Source organism: Lithobates pipiens, unplaced genomic scaffold, assembly GCF_037356315.1.
Source record: "Lithobates pipiens isolate NorthernLeopardFrog02 unplaced genomic scaffold, aLitPip1_a1.2 Scaffold_18, whole genome shotgun sequence".
NCBI lineage: Eukaryota > Metazoa > Chordata > Amphibia > Anura > Ranidae > Lithobates > Lithobates pipiens.
The window spans coordinates 272,572,201-272,586,084 of NW_027507758.1; the positions used below are offsets into that span (position 1 = coordinate 272,572,201).

At 41.4% G+C, this 13,884-nt stretch overlaps 1 protein-coding gene across 50 annotated transcripts in view; it reads left to right on the top strand.

Moving 5' to 3' along the window:
• The window catches only part of TRDN (triadin), a 1,056,665-nt gene that overhangs the window by 113,171 nt on the left and 929,610 nt on the right, over window positions 1-13,884 (top strand). For all 50 annotated transcript variants that reach the window (XM_077486957.1, XM_077486959.1, XM_077486986.1 and 47 more), the window contains one exon: window positions 11,734-11,865. In XM_077486957.1, coding sequence (XP_077343083.1) covers window positions 11,734-11,865 — 132 coding nt within the window. The remainder of the gene's footprint in view (window positions 1-11,733; window positions 11,866-13,884) is intronic.

Below are 13,884 nucleotides of genomic sequence, written 5' to 3' on the forward strand. Positions count from 1 at the left end.
AATAGGGATATCGGTCTGAAGTTTTCTGGGACTAAGGGATCTTTGCCCGGCTTTGGCAGTGTAATAATGGTTGCAGTCAACATTTCACTTGGGAATGAGGAGTCGGACATTGCGGCATCAAAGATCTGTTTCAGGTATGGAGATAGTTCGCTTTGGAATAGCTGAAAGTATTCTGATGAGTAACCATCTGGTCCAGGTGATTCATTGTGAGGCATACTTTTTATTGGTTTTTGTATCTCTGGAATTGTGGAGGGTTTATAGGTGGTCTAGTTCGCTTTGGGATACTTTTGGTAGGTTTATCGATGCTAAGAAATCTGAGATAAAATTTTCAGAGGGTTGGTATGTATCAGGATCGTCTTTGAGATTATATAAGGCTTCATAGTAGTAAAAAGCATAGTAAAAGTGTTTGCTATCTCCTTAGGATTGTAAACAGTTTTTCTGGTTTTGGGATTCGTCATGTGATTGATTTTTTGTTGTACTATTCTTTTAACTGGTTCGCCAGCAGTTTTCCAGCTTTGTTGCTGTATCGGTAGTTGTTTGCTTTTAATATGCGGATGCGGTTCTCCTGCTGGGAAATCAGATGTGAGCGTAATTCTTGTCTAGCATAGAATAGCAAATCTCTTGTTTTTTGTGTGGAATTTTGTTTGTTAGAGGTTTCTAGGTTTTGTATTTTGGCTAACAGATCGCTGAGCCGCTTTGTCCATTGCCTTTTGAGTCTATCACTCATTTGAATAAGCAGGCCTCTTATAAATACCTTGTGCATGTTCCAGAATATGAAGGGATCAGTTACCATGGGAGTATTCTTGTCAAAACATTCTTTCATGGCTGTCCTGATTAATTTAATATCATTCTGCTATCTGTTCGCTCTCATTTCGGCACTATGATCCCCCACACTTATGGAAATTGGAGAGTGGTCAGACCATGATATAACATGTATGTCAGATTTAACAATTTTTTGTAGTATGAATTTGTCCACAAGGAATATATCTATACGTGAGTACGTATGATGCACATTGAAAAAAAGGTGAAATCCTTTTCGGAAGTATGTTTGCACCTCCATCAAAGAGGCAAGAGGAAGTGATAAATTGTGCCAGGGTAGGCCTATGGTTTTTCTAAAGTGTTCGATTGGAGAGATCTAGGTCTTTGTTTGGGATGGCATTAAAGTCCCCGCAGATTATTACGTGGCCTTGTTTCATAGATCTTACCTTTTTCAATATCCTTCGTATGAATTTAATTTGGTTAATTTTCAGAAGGTACCTTTACCAGCGTGTATTATTATTTTTGAGATCTCACATATGAGGACAATTGATCTGCCGGAGGGATCTGAGTGGGTTTCCAGATGTGAGAAGGAGACGGAGTCTTTAACAGCATTTGCTGATCCTTTCTTTTTCTTGGGGCCGTTAGCCATAAAAACATAAGGACATTTACGGTTGCTGAAAGAGGGGTGATTTCCTGACATAAAGTCTCTTGAAAGCAAATGATGCCACTTTTGAGCCTGGATGCTTCCTTCCAGACCATTTGGCATTTGTGTGGGCTGTTTAGGCCTTTCACATTTAAAGAAGAAATATTAAAAGCCATGTTTGCTCTGTGTTGGTTACGTACCTTTTTGCTTCAATTTATGTTGCTGGGCTTACAGTAACCCGTAGTAGTGGCGTCTGTGACTTTGGAGATGAGGAATGGTGATCCAAGGAGAGTGGGAGATGTACTCAGATGGTGTCTTGCTCAGCTTGGAAGTACCTTAGTCCTGTACCTATAACAAGGAGTAGGGAGGAGAAGACAATATGGATAGCAAAACAGATGTAAAAAGTTAATGATTCTGTGAGAAATGTGTGTGAGTATGGCACCGCTATAACTCGGGGGTAGACCGGTCAGAACAAACAAAGTAAGAAGAGGTAATGAGTAACTGTATAACATCTTCCTGGGTATGCAGGTGATTTAAGTGTGTCTTTTAAAACTTTGCGTTTCAGCCTGTTTCTGTGTCGGAGCTTGCTCGGGTGGATGGAGGCGAATGTAGCATTTCCTTACCATTATTTTGAGGATCCGGTATTTGCCATGCTGTGAGGCAAATACCATCTTTGACATTGGTCACCACATGTGATCTGCCTTCATTGGTAATTAGCAATTTAGCTGAGTATAGCCATCTGTAAGTGATGCTGTGATTATTCAATGGTTTGGTTATTGTGGCCAGCTGTCTGCATTGTTGCATAGTATATGCAGATAAGTCTGCAAAGAATGATAAGTCCTGCAGCTCAGTTGGCAGGTCTTCGCGCCTTCTTGTTGCCATCATGAACCGGTCTTTTATGGGGTAGAATTGGACCCGGACTATGGTGTCTCTTGGAAGTTGAGAAGGGATGTTTTTGGGCCTTGACAGTCTGTGAATGCGGTAATTTACCAGATCTTTTAGAGGCGCGTCTGGAAGTGCTACCTTCCCAAGATTTATAAAGTAGGCTTTCAGCTCTGGTGGTTTGACAGATTCGGGGATGCCTCGGATCTTGACGTTGTTGGGTCTTGATCTCTCTTCCAAATCAGCTAATTTTGCTTTAATACTAGTGATCTCATCATCCCTTTCGTTATGTGCATCAACCATATCATTAAAAGTGTTGGCAAACTCGCCCATTTTAGTTGCAATGTGAGAGACTCTTTTGGATACTGCTAAGACTTCTGTCTTAAACTGCTGTGTAATGAACATTATGTCAGCAGGCAGAGTAGAATGGAGAGACACCAGCATATCTTTGAGAGTAGTGACTGGCTGGTTCAATGTGGGGAAGTCAGTAATGGAGTCCTATAACTCCCTGGTGTCATCTAATGATGAATTAAAAGCGCTTACCTCCAGGTTGTCAGCTGGTATTTGAGCCGTTTTTGTCTGCTTTTTGCTGGGCTGGATGAAGCAGTTGGAGGCAATGAGTATTGTGGCTGTTGAGGAACAATGTTATTCCTGTTGCTGTTGAACCTCGCCGTTTGTCCCAGCTGATTGTATGGGCCGCATGAGTCGTCTCTGTATTCGTCATCTTGAACATGCTGATGGCGCTGGTATATTAGGAAGTCTGTCATCTTCCCAGGCCTTGTAAGTTCTTTCCTTTTGCGGGACGGCATCAGGAGATGAGCCAGCTGCTGGTGTGGTGGTTTTCGGCTTGAAACAAGGCTTAATGTCACTATAGATTGTCGTTGTAGCCCATCTTGAGACCGAGCTGTTCCAATGTGCGACCATCCGCTCCGCCGGCTAGCCACGTCCCCCCTCCCCCCCCGCTTTATATATTTTAAGGGACATGTAAGGCTTGTATTTGCATATTGTTTTAATAAAAAAATGTTTGCTCCACGCCAAGTTTTCCCAAATTTGGACGTGCTGGATTCATTTTCGATCCGCTTCTACTCCTTCTCTCATTCACTCTGACCTGAGACGCCCCACACAACCGTAATTCCGTCACCACTATTGCTATAGGCACCTCCTTTATCTCCCATACCCGCTCTCCCCTTCTCTTCCCTTATAACCCCTACAATAGATGCCTTTTATGACTTTAAACTTCTGTTTACTTTGACCTCTATTTACCCACTCCTTAGTGTTGCAAAATAGGCGGTTCATAAATACACCAATCGGTGATTAGAGATCCTGTGCTGAAACCTACAGATCTCAATCGGTGTACCTTTCGCATCCACAGTGAGTTCCCATTAGGGGTGGATGGACGAAAGATGCACACAATAATCCCGTATATACACTGCTTCTACCCTGGGATCTTCTTTAGATCGCCCCACTTATGCCATTGGCCCCATACTCACCGCTCCGACTTGATTTGCTTTGATTTAAATGGTAAAGATAAAATTGATTGCCTATGAGAACGATACTACTCGAATCCGATTGTTATTTCCAAATATATGTCAATATCTGCCGGATTATACACCCGATTGTGATTGAACTAAGCATACTGTATTGGCCTTGATTGTATTGTATTGCTCTTTATACTTCAATAAAATGTTTGAAACTAAAAAATGTTTGCTCTGCTCTTATTATAGGTCGATAAGTGCAAAAAAAGATCTGTTTTTTAATTAATTATTATTTCTTAAAAAATACAATAGTTTCTTATGGTTACACTTTTAAATAAATGCAACCACAGATGAACTATGCAGCCAGAATGTGAGAGTGTTTGTGCAAGCTAAAGGCTTTAATTGTTTTAACCACTTGCCGACCGCCGCACGCCGATGTACGTCATCAGAATGGCACGGGCAGGCATAAGCACATACATGTACGTCCTTTGCCTCCCGCGGGTCGGGGGCCCGATCGGGCCCCCGCCCGGTGCCTGCGGCGGTCGGTTTTCGTTCGGGAGCGATCCCGGACGAGGGGACGGCCATTCATTCATGGCCACCCCCTCGCGATCGCTCCCGACGAATGGAAATCCCCGGTGACATCACTTCCTCTCCTGTAATGTAAACACAGGAGAGGAAGTGATGTATTCTCTCCTCCGTGTCGGTATTTTTCATTCCGACACGGAGGAGAGCGGATCAGTGAGTTGCACCAACACATCCCACACACAGTAGAACATGCCAGGCACACTCACACCCCCCCTTTACCCCCCGATCACCCCCCCAATTACCCCTGCCCCCCAGTCACAGTGACACCAATGTCATTTTTTTTTTTTTTGCATTGGTGTCATTTGTGACTGTAATAACTGTTAGGGCAGTTAGGGTTAGCCCCCTTTAGTTCTAATGTACCCCCCTAACCCCCCCAATAAAGGTTTAACCCCGTGATCACCCCCCGTCGCCAGTGTCACTAAGGCTGGGTTCACATTGCAGCGGTTTATGAGAACGAATGTGATTCGCACCGCACTGCAGTGCAAATCACATCCGATCTCTGTGCGATTCGAGTTCAGCCATTCGCCGCACCCGCCGCACCCGCCACACCCGCCGCACCCGCCGCAAATTCGCACGGGACCCTTTTTTTGGCCCGCAGCAGAATCGGATCGCATGGGTGTTCACACCATGCGATCCGAGTTTGCAGATCGCACTGCGATATGCGAACTGATCTGGGGGTGTCAGTAACATTTCACTGACACTCCCAGCAGTTCGCATAGGGCAGTGTGAACTGCCGCCGGGAGGCATGCGATGCGGGAACCCGCCGCGGATTTGCGGCGTTTCCGCATCGCTCCAGTGTGAACCCAGCCTAATAAGCGATCATTTTTCTGATCGCCGTATTAGTGTCACAGGTGACGCTAGTTAGGCAGGTAGGTATTTAGGTTCGCCGCAGCTTTTTATAGCGCTAGGGACCCCCATATACTACCGCATAAAGCCCCCTGATTGCCCCCTAGTTAACCCTTTCACCAGTGATCACCATATAACTGTTACAGGTGACGCTGGTTGGTTAGTTATTTTTTTATAGTTTCAGGGCACCCGCCATTTATTACCTAATAAAGGTTTAACCCCCTGATCACCCGGCAGGTGTCATTTGTGACTAATAACTGTTAGGGCAGTTAGGGTTAGCCCCCTTTAGTTCTAAGGTACCCCCCTAACCCCCCCAATAAAGGTTTAACCCCGTGATCACCCCCCGTCGCCAGTGTCACTAAGGCTGGGTTCACATTGCAGCGGTTTATGAGAACGGATGTGATTCGCACCGCACTGCAGTGCAAATCACATCCGATCTCTGTGCGATTCGAGTTCAGCTATACAGATAGTATGGCTGAATTCGTGTCGCACCCGCCGCAAACTCGCACGGGACCCTTTTTTTGGTCCGCAGCAGAATCGGATCGCATGGGTGTTCACACCATGCGATCCAAGTTTGCAGATCGCACTGCGATATGCGAACTGATCTGGGGGTGTCATTAACATTTCACTGACACTCCCAGCAGTTCGCATAGGGCAGTGTGAACTGCCGCCGGGAGGCATGCGATGCGGGAACCCGCCGCGCATTCGTGGCGTTCCCGCATCGCTCCAGTGTGAACCCAGCCTAATAAGCGATCGTTTTTCTGATCGCTGTATTAGTGTCACAGGTGACGCTAGTTAGGCAGGTAGGTATTTAGGTTCGCCGCAGCTTTTTATAGCGCCAGGGACCCCCATATACTACCGCATAAAGCCCCCTGATTGCCCCCTAGTTAACCCTTTCACCAGTGATCACCATATAACTGTTACAGGTGACGCTGGTTGGTTAGTTATTTTTTTATAGTTTCAGGGCACCCGCCATTTATTACCTAGTCTCACTAGTGTACCCCTAAATTTAGGGGTGTCTACTTTCTAAAATGGGGTCATTTGGGGGGGGGGGTTTGTGCCATCTTGGCATTTTATGGCCTTCAAAACTGTAACGCCCTTAGAAAGCCTGAAGGCGGTGCTTGGTTTTTGGGGCCCCGTACGCGGCTAGGCTCCCAAAAAGTCCCACATATGTGGTATCCCCGTACTCAGGAGAAGCAGCAGAATTTATTTTGGGGTGTCATTTCACATATGCCCATGGCATGCGTGAGCAATATATCATTTAGTGACAACTTTGTGAAAAAAAAAAAAAGTTTGTAATTTTCCCGCAACTTGTGGCAAAATATAAAATATTCCATGGACTCAACATGCCTCTCAGCAAATAGCTTGGGGTGTCTACTTTCTAAAATGGGGTCATTTGTGGGGGTTTTGTGCCATCTTGGCATTTTATGGCCTTCAAAACTGTAATAGGTAGTGAGAAGTGAACTCAAAAAATTACGCCCTTAGAAAGCCTGAAGGCGGTGCTTGGTTTTCGGGGCCCCGTACGCGGCTAGGCTCCCAAAAAGTCCCACATATGTGGTATCCCCGTACTCAGGAGAAGCAGCAGAATTTATTTTGGGGTGTCATTTCACATATGCCCATGGCATGCATGAGCAATATATCATTTAGTGACAACTTTGTGAAAAAAAAAAAAAAAAAAAAAAGTTTGTAATTTTCCCGCAACTTGTGGCAAAATATAAAATATTCCATGGACTCAACATGCCTCTCAGCAAATAGCTTGGGGTGTCTACTTTCTAAAATGGGGTCATTTGTGGGGGTTTTGTGCCATCTTGGCATTTTATGGCCTTCAAAACTGTAATAGGTAGTGAGGCGTGAAATCAAAAATTGACGCCCTTAGAAAGCCTGAAGGCGGTGCTTGGTTTTCGGGGCCCTGTACGCGGCTAGGCTCCCAAAAAGTCCCACATATGTGGTATCCCCATACTCAGGAGAAGCAGCAGAATTTATTTTGGGGTGTCATTTCACATACGCCCATAGCATGTGTGAGCAATATATCATTTAGTGACAACTTTGTGTAAAAAAAAAAAAAAAATTTTTTTTTTGTCATTATTCAATCGCTTGAGGCAAAAAAATAAAATATTCAATGGGCTCAACATGCCTCTTATCAATTTCCTTAGGGGGTCTACTTTCCAAAATGGGGTCATTTGGGGGGGTTTTGTACTGCCCTGTCATTTTAGCACCTCAAGAAATGAGATAGGCAGTCGTAAACTAAAAGCTGCGTAAATTCCAGAAAACGTACCTTAGTTTGTAGATGTGACAACTTTTGCGCAAACCAATAAATATACAATTATTGACTTTTTTTTTACCAAAGACATGTGGCTGAATACATTTTGGCCTAAATGTATGACTAAAATTGAGTTTATTGGATTTTTCTAATAACAAAAAGTAGAAAATATCATTTTTTTTCAAAATTTGCGGTCTTTTTACGTTTATATCGCAAAAAATAAAAATCGCAGAGGCAATCAAATACCATCAAAAGAAAGCTCTATTTGTGGGAAGAAAAGGACGCAAATTTTGTTTGGGTACAACATTGCATGACCGCGCAATTACCAGTTAAAGCAGCGCAGTGCCAAAGTGTAAAAAGACCTCTGGTCATTTACCAGCAAAATGGTCCGGTCTGAAAGTGGTTAATGAAGCCTTGACCCACATGTGACCACTATGTCAGAGCTGACATAGTGATCACATAAGCTGGTACCATTATAATTTTTGATTGTCAGTGGAGAACCTACCTGTCAGTGTCATCTGTACAAAATGTTAGATGCTGGTTCTCCAAGGGAACTATGCTTTTCCATGCCATGGGATATTGTGCTGAAGAGCCATAAATAACAGAATATGAGTAGGAAGTGATAATGGCCTATATAAAAAAGGTCAAACAGATATGAAATATTTAGATTAATATAATACTTTGTGCCTTTGAAACAGCAGGTGGAGCATTAGGTTCTTTTCACATTTACAAGTTCTATTTTTCATTTTCTTTTCAAAAAAGGAAGCCCATTGTTGACAGAACTCAATGACTCATTCAGCAGTGACCCATTCCTTTTTGGATGACTCAGTCCTAAGGATCAATAAGATGCTTGCAAAGCAAGCAGTATCTGCTGTGCTGTCTGCTTAGCTAAACATAATGCTTCTGGAGTCTTTTGTGTTTCTTTAAACCTTTATTTGTAAAACAGAAATTGTATATATTGTAAAATACAGAAACTATACAGTGTACAACTAAAGAAAATAACTCAAAAGCAATAGTGTCTCCCTTTAAAAAACATAATACTTGCAACTCTTTTATAGAAAATGTTGGGAATCTTATGGCCATCATCCGAGAAAAAAGAGAAAAGTAGATATTGGACTGTACAAGCCAGACAAGGAGCTTGATGTTTCATAAAAATACAGTTGTATTTGGTAATAATTGTTAAGACGATCATCAAACTTGTAAGTCTCTGAATTAGTAAAAGCAACAGTAAACAAGCACAACCACAAATACTTGTATTGTAATCTTCATATGCCAATGTGCTTTGCCATTTGCTTTGTCAGGGCTCATGAACAGTATGCAGCACTCACCTGAAGAAAGACAACATTATTTACAATATTTTCCAATGTTTTACATAATATTTACAGGTATATGCTATATATTGCGGTACTTTCATCATGCAAAACCCATCTCAGCATAGAGCAGCGCTAGCACTAATACTCACAACCCATAATGAATTACAACATTAAACAACATGCACACAGTACCAACGTTATCCTATTCAGGAAAGGGCACGTATTTACGTATTTGCTAAGCTGTTCCTACATTATGTTCACATGATGAAAATGTATATTCTGCTTGCTTACATTCTGTTGCTTGTTTCCATTGTGAATCAGTCAAGTACTCGTTGTTTGCTTATTGGTGTGTAGCACAACACTGCAGTAAGAAATATTAAAAACATTATAGTGTATTGCTATGTAAACTTACCCACATTTCTTTTAATAAAGGACTGAGGTAAAAAGATATGTATGTATGTAACTTCCAGGTCCAATAATAAGTAGAATATGATTGTTGCTGTATAGTACTAAGCATGAGTGGAACTATTTTATTTTATAATTAAAGTTTTACTAAACACAGGACCCTGTATTCACTATATCTGGTCTCCTACAGTATACAGAACATGGAAATGCAATTATTACATTAAATATAAACTGTCTTGTCTCATCAGCAGTATATCACAATATATAGCAGTCTTGTGACTTCTATTAGTGTCTGGTTAAAGCTTGTAGGATGAGTTTTCATTTTACTCTGACTGTCCTATGAGGCTGCAGGAACCCTGATCCTCTGTCTAGAAGTGCTGATTGGCCTTGTGCACTCTCCCAAAAATAAAAAAAAACTCTCTAGGAATACACACCAAACTAACATGTGCAGAGTGCCCCCAAGGCTCTGTACTATCAGGAGATGGATCGGGGACTGTGGAAGAAGGGGAGGAACAGAGAATACAGGATCAAACAGCCATTTTACACAATGTGCAGGATTACCCCATAGGTTCCACAGTGAGGATAACAAACATGCTTTACTGCATATACAGACTGATTTTACTGTTGTGGGTTTAGTAACACTTTAACCTCAGAGCGTTGAGCTTTGTTGTACTGTATGTGATCAATAACCTTGTATAGTATTTGATATCAGCATGTTGACATGTACTGTACCTAAGAAATATTTTCTTTTTTACAAAAATTCTTTACAAGTTATAGAAATCTCAGAAAACTGTTTTTTTCAGGAGGCAGATATATTGTGCTGGGAATTATTGCAGGATTTATTTATAGTTTCTATTCTACCACTATATTACTTTACACTGTCAGGAGAATGGATCAGTGATTTACAGTTTTTTAAAACGTTATTATGGTGTATATATCTTTATAGTTTTATTCAATTGTGAAGGTCTTAGTGTATTAGTGAATTTGAAGATGATGCCGCTAAGCCCTTTCTACCCCATACTTGAGTCTTGCCCGTCTTATATGCAAATACAACCAACAATTCCAATGAGCTTAAATCTGAAAAATCATTTGGTATTATAGTGTTCTTTTCTGACACTTACTGTTACACATAGCACTTAAACGTTGCCTTTTTAGATCTGTGCTGGTAACAGATCAGTGGCACAGAAGCATATGACCAATCAATTATTGAAGCTCAATTTTAAGTATTTTTTGATAATCTTTTACCATTGTATGGTATGTTTTCTATCAAAGTTATGTTCTAAATGCATTTTAAGACATTTTTTGTGTGCACTTCTTTCATGTCCACTCCAGATGTGTCTTCTGGCATAACTAAGTAAAGTCTACACTGCATGTCACAAGTGTCACTATGCACATATGCACATACTACGCACATATGCAATGCTGAGAATGGGGTGTACCTAACCAGATATGTGAAATTACAGGATGCAGTGTGTTCAGGCTCTGGTGCCTTGGATTGCACAGTCAAATGTGGATGCACTAGAGTTTATTTAATAAAGGCAAATAGGCTGTACACTTTGCAAAATAATTTTCACTTTGTAAGATAATTTCCATTGGCTGCATGAATGAGGTGAAAATCTGTTGGCTTCCATCATCCAATCATGAGCAAGCAAAAATAAAGTTTTATTAAAATATTTACTTGCATGTGATTGGATATTCTTTGCAAAGCTCATTTTCACCACCTTTACTAAGCCCTTGTACACACGGTCGGAGATTCCGACAACCAAATCCGTCGGAGTAATTCCGACGGATAAATTCCAGAAGAGGTCCGGAAGTGATGTTGCATACACACGGTCAGACTAAGTTGTCGGAAAATCCAATTGTACATGATGACGTGATGACGTTATTTCATTACGATGGGACTACGTTCAGGCTAGTAGCCAATAGCTTTGGTCTAGGAATTTGATCTGAGCATGCGTGGCACTTTGTCCGTCGGAGTAGGCTACACATGATCGGAGTATGTCCGATCTGAGCATTTTGTCCAAAAATTTTACCGGCAAGTTGGAAAAATTGGTCCGTCGGATATTCAGACGGAAACAGTCCGATGGAGACCACACACAGTTGGAATATCTGACAAAACGGTCCGATAGGACACATTCCGTCGGAATCTCCCACCGTGTGTACAAGGGCTAAGATAAAGGAACATTCCCTTGCAAACAGACTAATTGTCTTTTGTAAATCAACCCCACCAAGCAAGAAGAAGTAAGATTATGAAAGAGGAGGTTGTTAGTACAATGTCCAGTACAATGTCAGGTTAGCTTATTATCTATTTCTTTCAACTGGGCTTCAAACATAACTAAAACTTTTATCAATGTAAAGACTATGAACAGTTAAATTCCCTACCATTGGCTGCACAGTGTTATGTTAATTACTAAATTAGGAGTGTGAATAATACTTCCTTATGACAAGAAACATAGACTATTAAGCTTAATATTGTGTTGTTTAATTAACATGCAAGAGATATTGTCAAAACAATCAGCTGACCTTTTTCACTTCTTTTTTTTTTGTTTTGATTTATGTGTTTAGGGGGTCCAATTAGCAAACTCCGAAATGATCCAGTGAGAATTATTCACGATGCTGTGGATGACACTACGGATTGGATATATGCCATTGTTTCCACTGTATCAGACTTAATATCATTTGATAATGAACGCAAAGGTAATTAAAAAAAAAAAATAATCACTTCATATTTTCGAAATGCAGGCACTCTTTCTTATATGGTTAGAGTACACAGGTGTTTGTGTGTTGTTTCTGAGTTGCATGTATTTCGGAAGAATCTGGAATGCAATGTTTGGATTATTAATTGGTTCTTATGAATCCGTGTTCATTTGCATTTTTTGTTGTTTTTATAACACATTGGTTTGCATTTATACCAATGTAAAAGCATCTCAAATATATCACAAATGCATGCCCTCTCTCCCTGTAAGCATTCCAATGTGTGTTGCACATGACTTGCTTCTGAGCCTAATGCCTGTGTACATTGATCACAAAGTTGCTTTATCCTGATGTAATTTGTACACACATGAGGTATTTTATTACAGATCTGTGTTTAAACACTTTTAAGGTCATTTTTTGTTCAATGCTTAGATGAAGTTCCAAAGCTTTGAAGCTAAAAAGCCATTCAAGCTTACTTAAAGGGGTTTCATATCTTTGTACATATACTGTATGTTTAGTAATAATACTATATATAAATAATGAAACTACTGGGGTTGATTTACTAAAGGCAAATAGAGTGTGCACTCTGCAAGTGCAGTTGCACAAATTTTACCCATAGCTTAGTAAGTGTGGTAAAGTTCTGCTGAATTCTATCATCCAATCATGTGCCAGCAAAATGGTGTTTTGTTTTTCCTTGCGTCTAATTTTGTATTCTTTACAAAGTTAATCTTCACCATATTAACATCTACTAAGCAAAATGAGTACAACTGCACTTGCGAAGTCTATTTGCCATTAGTAAACCAATCACATTGTTTCATACACTGCACTGATGATCAGGGCTGGTGCCAGACCATTTGAAGCCCTAGGCAAGACCAGCTACTTGCACCCCCCCCCCCAAAAAATAAAACTGCCCCCTTCCTGCACACACTGGCCCCCATTAAACCCTAAACCCCATTTTCTGCACACACTGCCCCCTTCCTTGACACACTGTGCCCTTTAACCCTAAGTCCCTTCCTATATACACTGCCCCCTTCCTGCACACACTGCCCCCATTTAACGGTGACAGAAGAGGTATGTGGCATTGGCTATGGCTGTGCCCTAGACAACAGTGCATCTTAGGCGGCTGCCTTGTTTGCCTAGTGGTAGCGCCAGCTCTGCTGATGATAGCCAACAAGCCTGTAAGTGCTGTATGCAGTTTGGAATAAATAGTACTATTGTATAAAGTTGAGTCTGTGCTATACAACAGTGGTTATGATTAACCCCTTCCCGACCAGCCGCCGCAGTTAACCGGTTCCTGACCAGCGCACACCGATGTACGTCGGCAGAATGGCACGGGCAGGCATATTGGCGTACATGTACGTCCAATCTTCAATGCCGCCCTGGTCCGGTCGCGGGTCCCGCGGACTCGATCGCCGCGGGCATACCCGCGATCGTCTCACGAGACGGCTGAATGGAGGAAATGCCGTGTAAACAGCATTTCTCCATTCTGCCTAGCAACTATTCACGCTGATCTCTGCTCCATGTGATTGGAGCAGAGATCAGTGTTCACTAAATGAAAGCCCAACCCCCCCACAGTTAGCAACACACCCCTAGGAACACTTAACCCCTACACTGCCACCCACTGGTTAACCCCTTCACTGCCAGTGTCATTTACACAGGAATCACTGCATTTATATATCAGTGATTACTGTAGAAATGACAATGGTCCCAAAAATGTGTCAAAAATGTCCAATGTGTCTGCCACAATGTCGCAGTCACAATAAAAATCGCTGATCACCGCCATTACTAGTATAAAAATAAATAATAAAAAATTATTAATAAAAATGCCATAAAACTATCCCTATTTTGTAAACGCTATAACTTTTGCGCAAACCAATCAATAATCGCTTATTGCGATTTTTTTACCAAAAATATGTAGAAGAATACGTATCGGCCTAAACTGAGGGGAAAAAATGTTTTTTTATATATTTTTGGGGGATATTTATTATAACAAAAAGTAAAAAATAATGCGTTTTTTCAAAA